General features: G+C 46.9%; 1 protein-coding gene across 7 annotated transcripts in view; it reads right to left on the bottom strand.

The window, feature by feature from the left end:
* EHBP1 (EH domain binding protein 1) overlaps positions 1-18,381 on the bottom strand; it is a 383,927-nt gene that overhangs the window by 136,643 nt on the left and 228,903 nt on the right. For all 7 annotated transcript variants that reach the window (XM_077315418.1, XM_077315449.1, XM_077315434.1 and 4 more), the window contains 2 exons: positions 2,788-2,966; positions 2,086-2,134 (listed from right to left, as the gene is read on the bottom strand). In XM_077315418.1, the coding sequence (XP_077171533.1) occupies positions 2,086-2,134; positions 2,788-2,966 (228 nt within the window). The remainder of the gene's footprint in view (positions 1-2,085; positions 2,135-2,787; positions 2,967-18,381) is intronic.

The raw sequence follows: 18,381 nt of genomic DNA, 5'->3' as shown, positions 1-18,381 counted from the left end.
CTGAGGGGGACAAAAGGAGTCTTGTGTGTCCAGGGACAGGGCTGTAATTGGCTAGGTGGAGTCATTGTCAAATGTGCTATACATCTGCATGGAATTTATACTTGGTGATTGTTCCCAGGGCAGCGTTCATTCCAATCAAGGGCACACGGGGTTATCAGGCAGAACTGTGTGAGCCCAGGAAAAAAATCTGCAGGAAGCAACTGAGAGACTCAGCATTAGCTGACAGGCAAAGAGTTGCAAAGTGATGAAAGGGGGGAAAACATGGCCTGGCATCAACAATTGCTTCTTTAATAAAGGGAATGATCCAGCATTAGAGAAGTGGGCGACTCAGTTCCTGAAGAGAGCCCCGTCCAACTCTCAGTCGCCGTTTTGGAGAAATAAAAATGATCTAATTGGTTTGTATGTTTAATAGAACTTGTTTAAAAAAACCAGAATAGAATTTTATTTGCTGTGGCTTTTAATCATGTTTGATTAGTTCTTATACTCAGAGGACCTTGAAGTCATGTTTGATTAGGTCTCTTCGCCACAGGATTTTGAAATTAAACACACCACCATAGAAATCAGTGTGATGTCACAGATAATCCTCTTAGATCATCGGACAGCTTAATGCATAATTTCAAAAAAGAAAGCAAAGTATCCGTACTGAGTTCAAAATTTTCATTATTATTCCCCCCCCCCCCAGACAAACATTTTATACCGTTCTGCTGTGGCCATGACAGTAGGATGCTTTGACACCTCTTCCGTGTTTGCAGAGGAAAATCACATAACTCACAAACGAACGGCCGGCTTTTCCAAAATTCCCATCCAATCCACTGCACATCCCCCCCCCCCATAGGAAATACATGCCTGTATTGCCGTAATGAATTGTATACATTTCCTGCATAAAGGGCAGGGAGTGTCGTAAAGGAGAGCATTAAATTTTTCTCCCTCAATGCATTCCTAAATTTCATAAACTGAAATTAAAAACGGAGATCAATTTGAAGTATGAAGTCATACCGCCGAGATAAAAAAAGCAGCTAATAAAACAAATTGAGCTGATTTGCAGTGAGTTTTGTTGTAGGTGAATCAAGTGGAAAATGAGCAATTTTAAAATGGGTCCCTCTAGGGCCGACGCCTTGAGTCGTATGGAAATTAAAGTTTTTAAGTACAGTAAAAGACTTCTGTATGGAAGTGGCAGGAAGAACCGAAGTGCACCATGGTTACTGCTAGACAGAGTCTCAAATAACTGAACTCATTTTAGAATGTCCCTTTATTACCTGTACATCTAAAGCGTATTAGATTACCTAACTTCACTGAGGATTCTTAATCTGGACCCAGAATGCTATTGGACAGATATTTCATTAGTATTTTTGCAGTTTCCTTAAAAAAAAAACCTCAAAAAACTTGTCCCCACCCCAACTGTTCAGTACTCTGCTTCATGTACAAAACTCAATGCACCTTACTGCTTAGTTTAATTGACTGCGCTGGAGAAAAGCCTATGTGAAGTTTTATCTCCATTTCTCTCCCTTTCTTTAACAAATGCTGCTGTCGCTGCCGATTATAACCACGGCCATAAGATCTTTCATATTAAAGTAGTGGCCACGCAAGCCGTGAAGCAAGATAATTACAGAACAATGACATTTTGTGCTTATAATTAAATTAAGAAAAACCAGGCTGATCACAAGAGACCTACTACTCTTCCTTCTCTCCCTCTCCTGCATAGTTAATGTAGGCTGGGGGCGGAATGTGCCGTCAAGTTTCAAGAGTTCTTCAGAGGTGGTTTGCCAGCGTCTTCCTCCGTGTAGCAACCCTGGGCCTCTTTGGTGGTCTCCCATCCAAATGCTAGACAGGGCCAGCCCTGCTTAGCTCCCAAGGTCGCCTCCAAGATCTGGGTCAGGGCTATGCAGACTACATAAACATTAAACCTACTGCCAACACAGCACTTGTACTCAATCTTAAAAACTGTAATGAAGTAGTGTCACTAATGCCTCTCATTTGAACCAGAGGAGAGTCAAAACCTTCTGCAGCCCTGACCTTGCATGACGGCCTCAAAATTAATAAAAACCTGCACTGATCCAAAACTGAAGCAATATCTTAGGGCCTTACCTTTTTGTTGTTCTCTTTAATATCTTGAGGATTCAGGGACTTGTAATCACTGTGGGAAGAATGGCACACTAGGTATGTACAGGATTTTGATAAAAGCAAAAAATATCACCCCACAGACCACTATCTTAAAAAAGAAATCAACATAAAAACAGCATCATATAGGAACTAGAAATTTCACAGCAATCCAATCCGCAAAGCCAACAGTGCGGAAAATTAAAAGAACCGATCAATAAATATAAATACACAGTCTGCATCTTTCACTGCCTGAAGCTTTTCATCTAAAAAAACAAAAACAAAAAATTAAGGCAGGGTACTTGAAGGTAACTTCGCCAACTAAATTTGCCACAAGGTAATCCTCTGCTGTCATTGTACAAAGAGCTATCAGCTTAGCGGTCTCATTTCAACACAACACAATTTTTGTAATAATTCTCGAAGCCTGCTCTTTGTAGAAGTTCAGAAAGGGGAAAAAGAACTTCACGAAGGGGAAAGAGGTACTCGATGCAGAGGAAAGGGCTAGCAAGGCCACACAGTATGGGCTGTTTTCTCAGACTCTGCCCCCTCTCATGGGATGGTGACATGTTAAAACAGAAGGGAAGAAAAGGGCCACATTCTGAGGAGTAAAGCAGGATTCAGACAACAGCATGTTTGGCCTCAGCCCAATTTAGCCAGAAGTTTCAAGGCAACGGCAGTGTTCTTACTTACATCAGATCGGGCCTAAAGTGGTGCAGTATTGCACAGAAAGACAGCCCGTTTCGCCAGGATGTGGTGAAATTTGTGATTTTTACTCCCCTGTAGTTTTTTGTAACTTCTTTGCACCAAGCAAGCAATGACTGACTGGCGTTTGGCTTCCTCCCCAAAACGGGACTTGGGACTGGGCTTGGCTGGAAAAAATCAGAAAAAGAAAGGAAGAAAAACATTAAAGAATTTCATGGGAGACAGGAATTAACATTAATTGACCTAACTAGATGATTTGCATCCTTTGATGTCAGTTGAGGTCCTTCAAAGCTGTCAGTTTACAATCACTACAACTTGGAACAAGACACAAATCTCGAGTCATTATCTACAGACTTTGCCTTGAGGCACTTAGTTGTCTCTAAAGGATGTGCTGTACAAGATTCCAACCCTATGCAAGAACGATCCTGAGAGAGACGGGGGATAAAGTGCTGCTTTAAGGCTCGAAGGCATATTGCTGCATTGTCGGTAGTTCATGTTACGCACCCTTGATTCAACACACAGTCCTGGAAGAGCTTCCTGCCCCTAAAACCTTCACATTTGACAGGGTTCCGGCTCCCCTCAAGCGAGTGCCCCCGAGTTGGGATCCAGCACTGCAGCACAAGATGAGAACCAGAGTTGGGACACCATGAAAAGAGAACTCTTACAAGTACAAGCCGCTGGAGGACTCTAACGCATCAACAGTTGCTCTCTCTCCCTTGTGCACTTGACAAAATACAACCCCCTGGCTTTCACATTAAACATTTCCCTAGTTCCTTTTTTTGTTTTGTTTTGGTGGTGGGGGGCGGGGGGCTGAAATATATTTCTAACATGTATTTAAATGGGAAGAGCTATTCAATGGCAATGCATCCAGAAATCTCATGCCCTGCTGTGGGGAAAAAATCATGAATGTGATTATTTGATTTTGAAATATATTTCAGAGCGTGTGTGTGTGTGTGTGTGTGTGTATAAAACAAAAAATGCCAAGAGCACGAGGAATGTTACAATCAAAGGTGAAAAATACACAATTGCAAATCGTATTTTATTTCTCAATAAATAGTACAAGTTGATGAACAAACCGTTCGTTCAAGCGGCCCATTTCAGAAGGCCAACGATGCCCCCACTTGACTAAAACATGCCAGTGCTTACCAATTAAAATGTCAACCTGTGTTCTGATTTATGTTTTCAGAGCTTGTGGCAGAAGGCATTGCAGTCACTGGAACAGGAATACCGCCAAGGTAATTTCTCATTTTTATGGACTGTTAGACAAATCAGGTGTGATTACATAAATAGACCTAACAGATAAGACAACAAGATAGGATCTAATTGGCATACCCTTCAGCAATGCAGAGAGCAATGCCAAACTCTTTGCTCCATGCTTAAGGTGCATGTTGCTGTCGTTTTAAGAGTTAATACCTGCATATTCCTGGGATAAGGAACTTGAAAAAGGGATTCTTAAATACGGAGCAAGTCAAACCTTGAAGATGTTAAAAGATTTATTCACGGACAAACTAACTGGTGTGACAAAACATTTTGCAGCCTACAAGTCTTTGTAGGTAATAAGGAAGTGCAAAGGAACAAAAAACGGTAATATTTGAAATACCTGTTCTCTAAAGACAGATTCAAGAGAGTGGGCGTGTTGGTCTGAAGCAGCACAACAAAACATAATCAGAGTCCAGCCAGGCACCTTTAAGACCAGCAAAGATTTATTCAAGATGTGAGCTTTCGAGTGCAAGCACTCTTCCTCGGACTAATTTAACAGGATTAACTTTTGCTTATATATTCCCACTGTCATGATGGTCAGTTCATAGTCTGAGGAAGAGTGCTTGCACTCGAAAGCTCCCGCCTTGAATAAATCTTTGCTGGTCTTGAAGGTGCCTGACTGGACTCTGATTTTGTTCTCTAAAGCAGTGGTCCCCAACCTGCGGGCCGCGGCCCGGCGCCGGGCCGCAAAGGCCATGGCGCCGGGCCGCGGCTCCCTCTCCCCGCCCCCCCCCGCAGTAAAAAACTTCCCAGGCCGCAAGCTTGCGGCCCGGGAAGCTTCTTACTGCGGGGAGGGCGGGAAGAGGGAATCAGGGCCGGGCCGCGCCCGCGCGGCCCGATCCACGGGTGCGGCCCGCGGGCGCGGCCGGGTGCGGCTCGCGGGTGCGGCCCGATCCGCGGGCGCGGCCGGGCGCGGCTTGCGGGCGCGGCCCGATTCGCGGGTGCGGCTCGCGGGCGCGGCCGGGCGCGGCTCGTGGGCGTGGCCCGCGCGGTCCCTGCGGGCGCGGCCCGATGCCCTGCCGGTCCCCAGCCTAATAAAGGTTGGGGACCACTGCTCTAAAGGTATCAGCATTTTGTAACTTACCTTCCTAAGGATCCTTTGAGGTAGGTTCGGCTAAGGCAGGGATGTACAATGTACACCATACCACCACGTCATGTGTGGCCCACAGCTCCCATCATAGCTTTAATGATTCAGCTGGCATTGCTGATCTCCATGCCAACTATTACGTGTAGCTGTGAACAGAGGACAGCTCAGCAGCAGAAGGGCAGCCAGTAAAGTAGCACCACAAGAGACAGGTGGCAATTCTTAGGCAAGCTATGAAGAGGCACCCTTGATTCAGCCGGAACATTTTTTTAACAACTAACAGAGAGCCAAATGACAAATAATAAAGCCAAATGGAGACTGAAGGGTTGAAACTTCTCTCTCTTCCCTAGAAGAGGCAAATTGAGGCAGCAAGGGCCTGCCAGCCGCAGTATATCTCCAGAATAAGTTGACAATCTTCTTCTCAGTGGTTTGAGCCCTGCCAGGAACCCAGCATCCTAGAACTCCTTCAAGCTCATGAGACAAAGCTGCATGACACCAGGGGGGAGGGTGCACCAAGTGTCCGCAATACAGCCCACCTGGATCCTATCAAGATAGACGCTGGCCTATGTTTGAGTTGTGCTCTACCTCTCAGTAGGAACATTGAGCTTCATGACGGGGTGGACAATGGCCATGATCCCGTTCTTTGGCCAGTACACCATACTGGATTTATTACAGCCCATTCATAGTTTAATTGTAAAACTCCAGTGACCACCACCTATATAATAATAGTTTATTTACCTCATTTATAAACCTCACTTTTCTCCCCACTGGGAACCCAAAGCAGCTCACATGATTCTCCTCCATTTTTCTCCTCACAACCCCCCCCCCCCGTGAGGTGGGTGAGGCCGAGTGTGATGCCAGCACCCAGCAAGCTTCCATGGCTGAACACGGATTCGAACACGGGCCTGCCGGAGTCTAGTGCAACACGCTAACCCCCATTCCACACTGGCTCTTGACTGAAGTTAAAGGGGCAGGTACCCCAGTCCTAAGAAGTACGACGACAATCCTGTGTAAATAAAGGGCCATGATAGTTATAAACCAGTTTCACTCCATCTGTATCTCGGTCCTAAGTCCTCCAACAATACAAAAAGTTACACAAGATTTGTAGATACCTTACAAATGATTGCTTTTCAAAACATCAATGGACTACACAAGAAAGCAGTCTGAAAAGTTACAGTTTTGTGTGTCTATGAGCAAGATTACCATAGGAACCTGAGATCTACACAAAGGACATGAACTGAAGAACGGCTTCTTTTCAGACTAAGGGCTTATCATTGGCAATTTCTAGACTGTGCAGTCCAGGAAATGAGACAGAAATAAATAACAAATGATGGCTACATGGGCGGTGACCTTCCTACAACTTACTGGCTTCTAAGTCTCAAAGACACCTGAACACCATTCAGTTCATATATTTCATATAGGCCTGAAAATAGCAGGATGATTCTAAAATGCACAACGAGAGATGGAACTTGCAGATGCATTTTGGTGTTCTACTCACCAGAGGATGTTCCCGTCCATTTTGGCTTCCATAAGACCCATGGCAAAATTACACTTTAAACGCCTTGACCGCCTGTGTCACAAAGGCTGGGCTCCTGTACTTTCCTTCAGCTAGGGCAGCATTACTGAGGGCCAGACAAAAGTATAGGGCAGGGGTAGTCAAACTGCGGCCCTCCAGATGTCCATGGACTACAATTCCCAGGAGCACCTGCCAGCAAATGCTGCATGCGCTTGGATATATCTGGTCGAAATATATACTCGAAAAATACTTTAGCAGTATTTCCCAGGTATATTTGGGTATGATAGGATTCTTGACTAAGCCAGTATTTGGTCCCAAATGTTTCTACAAACATTGTACATTTTACAAATCTCATGCCTGTTTCTTCCCCCCATCAGGTTTCCCAGACAACTGAAGGGAGTCATGTCTCCCAGGCTAATGGAAACCAACAAGATTTGGGGGGTGGATGGGTGGGAAATATAAACATTTGAGAATCAAAGTTCCCTTCATCAGATATTTCCAGGTAAAAAGGATCACATTGGGGGGGGGGGAGAACTAATTGGTTCCTAAGTCCATGGCTTCCTAACAGTGGGCAAAGAGGATAAAAGCAAACCGGTCTGCAGCTTGAAAGAAGTGATTTTGGGGGAGGTGAGGGGCATGCCTCTGGAATCTCTGGCTGGCCTGTGTTTTGGACGATTCCTGTAGCCTCCTGAGGCTGCCTGGGAAGAGCCTCTTCTGGTTTTGTGCCAGGAGTAGTTTGCACCTTGTTTTAAAACAGTAGTCCCCAACCCGCGGGCCGTGGCCCGGCGCCGGGCTGCGAAGGCCTCGGCGTCGGGCCGCGGCTCCTTCTTCCCTCCCCCCCGAAGCGAGAAGCTCGCCAGGCCACGAGCAAATCGGCCGCCAAATCGGCCGATTAGCTCACAGCCCGGCAAGCTTCTCACTTTGGGAGGGGAGGAAAGAGAAGCTTGCCGAGCCACAAGCTAATTGGCTGCTTTAGCGGCCGATTTGCTAGCGGTCCGGAGGGGCCGGGAGGGGAAGCCACGGCCGCCGGCATGGCGGCGGCGCAAACGCGGCGCAAACGCGCTAAATGACCTTGAGCTCGCCACAACACTGATACAGCTGTCGTGACTGAGCAGTAATCTCAGGGCTCTCTCAGCCTCCCCTCCCTCACAGGATGTCTGTTGTGGGGAAAGGACAGGGAAGGTGATTGGATGCCGCTTGGAGACTCCTTCTGGCAGAGTAAAGCGGCATATAAGGACCAACTCTTCTTCTTCTTCTGATTCCCTGCTCGTTCTCCGCATGTAGCCAGTTGGGTGATCTTGGGCTCGCCACGGCACTGATACAACTGTTTTGACCAAGCAGTAACATCAGGGCTCTCTCAGCCTCACCTATTTCACAGGGTGTCTGTTGTGGGGAGAGGAAAGGGAAGGCGAATGTAAGCTGCATTGACCCATCATGCACGGCACCAGTCATGCCGGGCTGCTACCGGGTCCTTACGCTGGGATGGTATGCCCCATCGCATCCCACGTATGAGCTGGGGAGGGAATCCCCTGGTGTACGTTGAGTGTCCTGGCGTAGTGCGCAAGCACACTGGGACTGGGAGATCCTGGTGTGCTGTGTGGTGGCAGCAGTGGGGGAATCTGAAGGCATGGTGCCCCCACAGTACAACGGCAGGGGAACGGGCTGCCACTCTTCTGCCAAGGTGGGAGTGGGGGAACACCCCATCCAGCTCTGCGGCTTCACAGACCTAACAGGGGTGTGTGGTATCCCTGCAAGGAAACTGTAGATCTTGCATTATGCAATGGGCTGGTCCAGGAGGGCCGCAGATGGTGCTCACGGTATTCTTGGGAATGCGTGAGTTTCCACGTTTGCATACTGCGGGCCATCCGGGGCGCCACGCTGGGCCAGGGCTGGGATGGCGGCAGCATCATGGATAATCAGGGATTAGCCCCACTGCCTTGCTGCCGCCACCCCGGATTACCCGCCCCATGCATAATAGGATTCTCCCTGGCAGAGAAAAGTGGCATATAAGAACCAGACCAAAAAGTCACCCAGTTGGCTGCATGCGGAAGAGGAGCGGGGAATCAGAAGAAGAAATTTTCTCTGATTCCCCACTCCTCTTCCACATGCAGCCAGCTGGGTGACTTTTTGCAGTTAACTTTAAGCCTATGCTTCAAGTTAACTGCAAAAGGGCTCTCGGGTAGAGAAAAGTGGCATATAAAAACCAACTCTTCTTCCGTAATCTCAGGGCTCTCTCAGCCTCCCCTCCCTCACGGTGTATCTGTTGTGGGGAAAGGAAAGGGAAGGTGATTGTAAGCTGCTTGGAGATTCCTTTGGGTAGAGAAAAGCGGCATATAAGAACCAAGTCTTGTTCTAACATGAGACAAAAGTCTCTTTGTCGTTAGCCTGTGGACTGCAGACTGTGACCCCGTGTGGGCCATGCACCAGTTTGAGCCCTCATAGCTTATCACCGAGGATCTGTTGTATATAGAGCTATACAAAAAATAAGTGAGATTATTTTTTGGATCTGGGTATATTGAATCTTAAAAAATGGTGGTATTTTCCAATATTCCCGAATTCCAATACTAGTATGCTATCCATGTTCGGTAAATATTCAGGAATTTTTCAGCTTCATTATAGCATAAGGGGACTATTATAGTCAATCGTCCCTAAAGGCTATAATGGAGTCTTGATTGGGGGGGGGGGACTATTTTTTGAGGCAGAGGTACAACATTTTCAAAGAAGGTGCACTCATTTTCCATTGTTTCCAAGGGAGGGGGAAAAGGCAGTTAAAGTGTATGTAGTACCTTTAAATGCCTTCTCCAAGCTGAGAATACATTCCAAAAAGCTCTTTAAATGCTCTCTAAATGTAGATATCCAATGATCCAGAAGAATCCCAAATATTTTTGAACATTTTGGCCCAGCTATTTTGGATAGCTGGAAAAATAGTCAAAAATTAAAAACAATTCTGGATGAATTACTACCCCAAAAATACTGATAAGGTTTTTATCCAGCTCGGATTAGCTGAATGCACACCTCTAATTGTATAATTTCTATTGTTTATTTGTTCATGCACACTTGATTTTGTAAGTAGCTTTGAGTCCCCAGTATGGGAGAAACAAATGGGAGAGAAATATTGAAATAAGTAGGCATCACTAATTTCAGATCTAAGCTTGTTTTTGTTTTTTGTTTTGCTTGTTCTCCACATTCTTCTGATTGACATATGCCTAAAGCTACAACTTGGAATAAAAAAGAAAATGTTTTATTACCTCAGAAGGCTTATGATTAAGGTTTTAATTGTTAATCAAAAGAAGGTGTTAAATGGGCATTATTTTAGTTCAACTAAACTGATAAAAAACGATTCTCGGCATTTCAAAATTCACACGCTGATGAAATAGATGACATAACATGGGGAATTGACAGATTTAGTGTAAAATTTTCAATACCCCATGGAGTGTCAGCTGTCAGACACATAAAATATTTTTATTTATTTAATTTATTTTTTACATTTGTATACTGCCCTTTCCTGAGGCTCAGGGCGATTTACATGGAATGTAAGGAACAATACATCAAACTTGGGTTTTGTGTCAAATAGAAATACAACAATGGTAATAACAACAACAACAACAGAAAATAACAATTTAAACAGGAAAACAGGTCAATGCCAGTCACTGACTAGACTATTTAGAGAAGTGGCGGGAGGCATTGGGTACCGCAGAGTATTCAGGAATCCCATTGGTTCCATAAGTCTCCACAGGCGAGCTAAAATTTGCTTGGCACCCAACTGAGGAGGAGGTGATAGCCTTAGCCGAGCCTTCAGGGCATAGTGGTCTGACCATGGCACAGCATTTGCTGTGACCAGATCCACATTCATACCCACGCCAAAAATGAGATCCAGGGTGTGGCCTGCTTGGTGGGTGGGGCTGACAACAAATTGCGAGAGCTCTAATGTCGCCGTGGCTGACAGCAGATCCAGCCCATTTTTAGAGGGCGGCAGCTCATAATGGACGTTAAAGTCCCCTAGAACTAATTGTCTGGGGAACTGTAGCATCCAGGCCATCATCACCTCCAGCAGGGCTGGCAGGGCATATGGATGTGCATTGGGTGCGCGATATACCAGCCAGATGGCCATGCTCTCAATTTATCCCCACCTGAGGCCAACACATTCCACACCTGGGATTGACAGCACTGGAAGAGCCCGGAAGGAGAAATCCTCTCGATTAGGATTGCCACCCTTCCTTCCCACCCCACGATCTGAGACGGGTGGAGGACAGAGAACACGGTAGGGGTTAGATCTTTAAGGGCAACTGTTTCTGCCTCCTGGTCCAGGTTTCTATCACGCATGCCAAGTCTGCTCTATGCTTTGTCAAATAGGTTTGCAGGGTAGAGGTTTTGTTGTTTATTGACCTGGCGTTGTACAGCATCAGTGTCAGAGGTGGGTTCATCACCTTTGCCCCCACCCTACTGTCCTGAAGGATGGGACAGAGGTTGGGAGGGGCCCAGGTGTGATTGAATTTCAGCCCCCTTGTCATACTTTCAGTAAATACAGTAAATACAGTTGGGTTGGTGAGTTTTCTTCTTCAGAGCAGATTTGGAAAAAACAAAGTCTTTGGAATGTGTGAACTAACCCTTCTAGTTAGGTCTTCCAGATCTTTTTTTTTTTTTGGGGGGGGGGGTGCTCTTAGTTGAGGAAATTATGAAATTGCATGGTGCATGCAAGTTCTTGTTTTCTGTAGTCTTTAAAATTATGTTTAGACTACCATGAAGGCTAATTTTTGATATCCCACTGCTTTCCTAATTTTTAAAGTGTCTGCATACTTCTTTTATTCATGAATTTTTTTGATTAAAACACATTTAAAACCGGTGGTCTGTCTAAGTTCAACATTCTGTTAAACCAGGGGTAGTCAAACTGCGGCCCTCCAGATGTCCATGGACTACAATTCCCAGGAGCCCCTGCCAGCGAACGCTGGCAGGGGCTCCTGGGAATTGTAGTCCATGGACATCTGGAGGGCCGCAGTTTGACTACCCCTGTGTTAAACCATCCAGGATCCTGGCAACAGCTCTGTCCCCAACCAGCGAATTCACTGTCTCAATGACCTGTTGACATGAATCAACGGCTCATCCGCAAATGAGGCTGCCAGCGTCACTTCTCACCCTCTTGTCTTACCCTCAGTGCCCACAGCTTATCTGGCTCAAAGGCTGACTGCAGTAACTTCTGCCTTCAATGCCGAGTAACTTCTTTGGGATCCTGATAACCTTTTCTTTAGCCTCCAATAGTGTTTATCACATTTATACAAATCGGGGAGACACACGAATAATGGAGGGGGGCATTTCACTCAGGGGCTGCTGCTTCTCTCCAAGCTGTCTCTGCTCCCCCCCTTCTCAATTTCCTCCTCAGCCACTTTACCTCCAATCCACCCTTCCTTCTCTCTCCCTTTCAGCTTCTCCTCTTTCCCTGCTTTCTGCTTACCCCAAGGACCCTTCTGAACATGTGAAGCTGGCTCATACTGAATCAGACCACTGGTCTAACAAGATCAGTATCGTCCCTTCAGACTGCCAGCAACAGAAGTCTTTCACATTGCCTACTGCCAGATCTTTCCTTCACTGGAGATGCCGAGGCCTGAAGCTGGGGCCTTCTGAATGCTAAGCAGGTGCTCTACCACTGAGCCAGTCCCCCTCCCTCACACTGTTCCTGCCTCCTTTCCTCAGCTCCACTTATCGCACCAGTGTCTCTCCTGCCTCCTCCGTCCCTCTCCAGCTAACCCCCTTTTCCAAGAGAAGCCACAGCAGCCATTTTGGATTAACTGGGCAACCACACAGTTTAAAAATCTTATTTCCTTTCTGCCTCTCTACATTCAAGCATTTCTTGCAAATCTGGGGATTCCCTCATCTCCCATGCCTGTTCTTGGCCCTGTCATACAGAATTTTTGACTCACAGTCTTGATCCAGGTATAGAATTAGATCACAGTCTTGATCCAGGAACAGATTCTGCTTTTCAGCCAAGATCAGCTCTCAAACCAATTTACAATGACTGAAATGGGCCTCAACATTCACAATCTCTTTCTGGGAATGTAGACAAGGCCACTGTATCTCTGCACAAGATTATGGTTTTGGATGCTATTAATCTGCAATAAAGCTACGTGGAAATACCAGGCAGTTTGACAGTGCATTCTTCTGAATGATGATTCAGAAGCAGGTCCCCACGTTATTCAGTGGGGCTTACTCCCAAGTGAGGATAGGATTACAACCTTAGTCTCTTTAACTCCAAGTGTTTTCAATTAAACTGGATTAGTCCGTTAGTCACAGGTTACTTTGGAAAGTATACACAGTGATACCATCTAGCCTACTGAGCTATATACCTGATTAAGAAACCTGTCACATGAGCAAAATTTGATGGTTTCTAGTGACAGCCTGAAAGAACCTTCAGAATTGTAACAGACCCACCTTGAAAGAGACAAGCAGTTGTGCAATTTACAAAAAGAATATAAAATGAACAAAATAAATACAAGCTTGTGGATAAGATCACAACGTAGAACTCGGTTGCACAAAAGTGATTAATACACTACCTCAACAGCAGTTTAGTTTTGGGGAGATAATGAAGCACAAGGTCAACAGGTGAAGTCTAAGGTCAACAGGTGAGCCAGGAGGTATAGATCTTTCTCTAGGATAACAGAAAGATTGGATTATCCTATTGAATTTATTGGAACAAATGAGGTATGTAAAAAATGAGGAAAAAAATGTTGAGCAGGATGTAAAGTTACAAGCTCAACATTTGGAAACAAGGTACTCAAACGGCAGGCAGCCACAGAGCCTGGGACACTGCAGCTTCTGAAGCACTGGGCAGCCAATGCCCTCTCCCAGACCTATTCTGTTGTGGTGGGCCAAAAAGCCCCGCTGTTCCCCATGTGTGCACGGGGGAGGGTCTCCCCTGGTATATGCTGGGTGCCCCAATGTAACAGCCCCACACACGCAACACAGGGCTGGAGGCGCCAGGAGTGCTCCATGGCAGGGGGGGGGAGTGAGGGCATGGGGCCCCCACAGCACGATGGCGGGGAGCAGCATGCTCCTCTCCCCACCATGGTGGGGGCGGGTGGATGCCCCTGTCAACTCTGTGGAGCCACAGAGGTGGCAGGGGCAAGAGGCATCCCTGCAGGGATGCTGTAGGTTGGGGAAGTAGCTGGGCTCAAAGGCCTGGCTCCTCTGATTATGCACTGGGCTAGCCTGGCCTGGCCCTTGCCGGCGCCCGTAGCAGACCCGGGAACACGGAAGAATCTGTGTTTCCTTAAGTATCCGGGATGGCACCATCTCAGGCATTCCGGCCTGTGCACAATTGGTCCCAGAAATTCATTGCTACCAATAGAAAGGGAACCAGTGTTTTCCAACTTGCGTGAATGCATTCCAATGCAGTATGATGACACTGGTAGATTACATTTCAGAGGGATGGTGGCATGGTGGAGCCTGATCTCGGAAGCTAAGCAGGGCTGGGGGTTGGAGGGGAGGCCTCCACAGAAGGAAGGAAATGGCAAAGCATCTCTGCTTATTGCTTGCCTTGGAAGCCTCATCTGGGGTTGCCTGTAGGTCAGTACCTGGATGGGAGATCACCAAGGAAGGCTCTGCAGAGGAAGGCAACAGAAAACCACCTTTGCTTCCCACTTACCTCGGAAGAACCTTGCTGGGGTTGCCAGACGTCAGGTGTGACTTGATGGCACTTTACACACATACCAACACACAAGTTACATAACAGCCCATTTTACTGTACTTTGCAGTTAGCCTTTTCCTAGTGGACAGGAATCTTTATTGACTTGGAAATCTAAGCTGTTTCTCCAGGGAACCTGCCCAAATCTTTTTTGTGCAGTAATTCGGCCATAGCAGTTGTTACACAAGTATCCCATTTACTAAGTCCCCCCCCCCCAATGTACCATCAAGAAAATACCATCGCAAATTCACACACAAGTTGCGGTGATAAGAAACCCTTGGTGCAGATCCTTTTTAAGGAGCATTGTCCTTCCATTTTTCCTTTGGGGATAAATATGTTCCCAGACTCATGTGCATCAACAAGTAGCCTTGTCCACCTTCCTGACTTTGCTAGTTTGCTGCCTCCACTGCTAGACATCAGGGCCGTAGGAAATGTCAGCTCCGTGTGGTATCTTGTGATGACGGAAGGAAAAGGGTCTACTTGATTTCCTTGCTGCCAATGCAGCCAGGGCTTCACTCAAGAGAAAGATGGGCGTAGCTCTAGGGATTGCACAACACAACATGTGCTCCTGTCTTGCCAGGAATAACTCACTCCAAATTGAAAGGGTAAAGGAATTACTGACATGAGGCACCAGGCTACTTGTACGTTCTGGCTAAATGGCTTGACGCCAGAGCTGGGGGATTTAGGGCCTTTGGCCTCCTGCCAGCAACAAGTTAGAACAATGAAAAACTACAGAGATTTTCATTTATTTCATTGACAGTTATTTATATCTCAGCAGAACCTGGTCAATGTTACACGGGCTTATTTAAAGGGGGGGGGGACCCGTAAGCCATGACTGCAAATAAATGTATCAAAGGCTAATAAGATAAGACGGCTAATCCAAAACCTCAGTGGCATGAAATGCAAGTTAGTAATCAAAATCATTTTGCAAGGTGCACTAATAAACAATTGTTCTTTCCTAACCATAAGATCAAAAGGAGACTAAGACTAGGGAGGGCAGCCGTGAAGGAGTGAGAACAGGTCCACAAGTGTAAGGAAGCGTTCCTGGAGTGGTGGCAGTCGCATAAATGGCCTCAAGAGGCAGCCAACTTAGGGCAGCCCAAGGGGCCTTCAAGGGCAGAAACCTTCAGAGGTGGTTTGCCATTGCCTGCCTCTGTGCAGGGACCTGGGACTTCCTTAGTGGTCTCCTATCGAAATATTAACCAGGGTTGACCCCTGCTTCGCTTCCAAGATCTTGATGAGATTTGACTAGCCGGGACTATTATAGTTAGGTTGTTAAAAGGTAAAGGTAAAGGTATCCCCTGTGCAAGCACCGAGTCATGTCTGACCCTTGGGGTGATGCCCTCTAGCGTTTTCTTGGCAGACTCAATACGGGGTGGTTTGCCAGTGCCTTCCCCAGTCATTACCGTTTACCCCCCAGCAAGCAAGCTGGGTTCTCATTTTACCGACCTCGGAAGGATGGAAGGCTGAGTCAACCTTGAGCCGGCTGCTGGGATTGAACTCCCAGCCTCATGGGCAAAGCTGTCAGACGGCTGCCTTACCACTCTGCGCCACAAGAGGCTCATAGTCAGGTTGTTGCTACTGACCAAAGATCCAAATAAGTCACAATATGGCGCAGATGTGAAAGTTGGACAATGAAAAAAATCTGACAGAAAGAACATTAATTCATTTGAAGTGCCGTGCTAGATAAAAGTTTTACAGGTACTCTGGACCAGGGATAGTCAAACTGCGGCCCTCCAGATGTCCATGGACTACAATGCCCATGAACAGCAAATGCTGGCAGGGGCTCATGGGAATTGTAGTCCATGAACATCTGGAGGGCCGCAGTTTGACTACCCCTGCTCTGGACCGTCAAAAAGACAAATGTGGGGTTCTAGATTGACTACCCCTGCTCTGGACCGTCAAAAAGACAAATGTGGAGTTCTAGATCAAATCAAGCCTGAATTCTCAATAGAACCTAAAATGATTAAACTGAGGCTACTGTGATTTGTTAATATTAGGAGAAGACACAAGTCAATGGAAAAGACAACAATGCTAGGAAAAATGGAAGGCAGCAGGAACAGAAGAAGACTCAAAATGAGATGGATGGACTCCATCAAGGAAGTCATGGCCCTCCACTGGGAAGATCTGAGCAAGGCTGTTAAGGGGAAGACATTTTGGAGGGCCCTTCAATCATAGTGTCACCATAAGCTGGAACTTCCCTAGTCTAATACCACTCAAGGCACGCCAGGTAATTCGTGAGCCCAAGCAAGGTACCATTTTGCAAAGTCTTCCACTTAGTTCTTGAACAGCATCCCAGTATTTAGGATACTTTACGCAGTCTCTTCAGACTTCTCCTCAAAGGTGGCTTACAATTCAGCAACATAACAACACAAGAACGAGCCAAAAGCAATAAAAACTATCCATAAAACAGAAGGAGACCATTTAAAAAGCTAGTAAGATAAAATCTCTAATTATAAGTCTGAGTAAAAAGATGTACTTTGGCCGGACGCCTGGGAGAAAGTAAAGGAGGAGCCAGGTAAGCCTCAAGGGTGAGGGCTTTTCAGAGTCTCCCCCACAAAATGTCACAAGTGGCTGGTTGAAAGGGCTGCTGTGGACCAGATATCAACATTCCTGGAGGAAACCTCAGCCCTTGACCCATTTCAGTCGGGTTTCCGGCCTGGTCATGGGGTAGAGACAGTGCTAGTCGCCCAGATGGATGACCTCCGTTGCCAGTTAGGGGCAGGTCAGCGCTACTCGTACTATCTTTCAGCAGTGATTGACACATTCAACCATGAGCTCTTAACTCACCAGCTTGCCGATGCCAGGATATGAGGGACAACCCTTAAATGGCTGATCTCCTTTTTTCGGGATCGCGGACAGAGGGTAGCTATAAAAGAGAGAGTTTCTAGCCGCCATCAGGTCATATGTGGAGTCCCTCAGGGAAGGGTCCAAGTGAGGAGGTGTACCTACCCAACCTGGATGGAGTGGAACTATATGTAGCTCACTCCTTCAGAAACCTGTGATTCTTGATGTCCCCCTTTCTATGGAGGCATGAGAATAACATGGCATCTACCATCTGCACCAGGCCAAGCTACTAATGCCCTACCTGGACCCAGAACATCTAGCCTCAGTGATCCATGCGTTGGCCACCTCTGGACTGGACTTCTGTAACTCACTCTACACTTCCCTTAACCTTGACACGGAAACTGCAATTGGTCCAGAATGCCATGGACAGGATCCTCACAAAAACACCAGCCTGCCCTTCAACAACTTCACTGACTCCCAGTTGAATTCTGGATCAAGCTTAAGAAGAAGAAGAAGAGTTGGTTCTTATATGCCGCTTTTCCCTACCCGAAGGAGGCTCAAAGCGGCTTAGTCGCCTTCCCTTTCCTCTCCCCACAACAGACACCCTGTGAGGGAGGGGAGGCTGAGAGAGCCCTGAGATTCCTGCTCAGTCAGAATAGCTTTATCAGTGCTGTGGTAGGCCCAAGGTCACCCAGCTGGTTGCATGTGGGGGAGTGCAGAATCGAACCTGACATGCAAACTATTCTGCTCCAGCTATTCAGCACCACATGCCAGCATACAACCATGGAAAGGGATGCCAACCTCCAGGCAGGACCCAGAGATCGCCAGATAACAGAGGTCAGTTTCCCCTGAGGAAAACAATGCTGTTGGACATTATACCCCACTGAAGACCCTTCCCAAACCGTTCAGCTCCCAGGGTCCACTCTCAAAACCCTCAGTTGCTTCCCAATCTGGAGCTGGAACCCTACGGGGCTATCTAAACACTGTCTTGCTCTAAAATCTCCTTCCCTTTTTCTTCCCATGGAGATAGATTCCAATGAGCCGCCGTGTTGGTCTGAAGGAGCACAATAAAAACAGAGTCCAGCCAGGCACCTTGAAGACCAACCAAGATGTATTCCAGGCGGGAGCCCTCTTCCTCAGACTACGAACTCCCTGTCTTGCTCGGACGGAGAAGGTGGGTGCTAGAGGGAGGGGTCAGCAACATGGACGGAACCAGCATCCGAGTTGGCATCGTTCGACCCCCTCCCGCAACACACCCAA

This window comes from Paroedura picta, chromosome 1 (genome assembly GCF_049243985.1).
Source record: "Paroedura picta isolate Pp20150507F chromosome 1, Ppicta_v3.0, whole genome shotgun sequence".
Classification (NCBI taxonomy): Eukaryota; Metazoa; Chordata; class Lepidosauria; order Squamata; family Gekkonidae; genus Paroedura; species Paroedura picta.
Note: the sequence above shows the minus strand (reverse complement) of the source record. Positions and strands in the feature narration are given on the sequence as shown.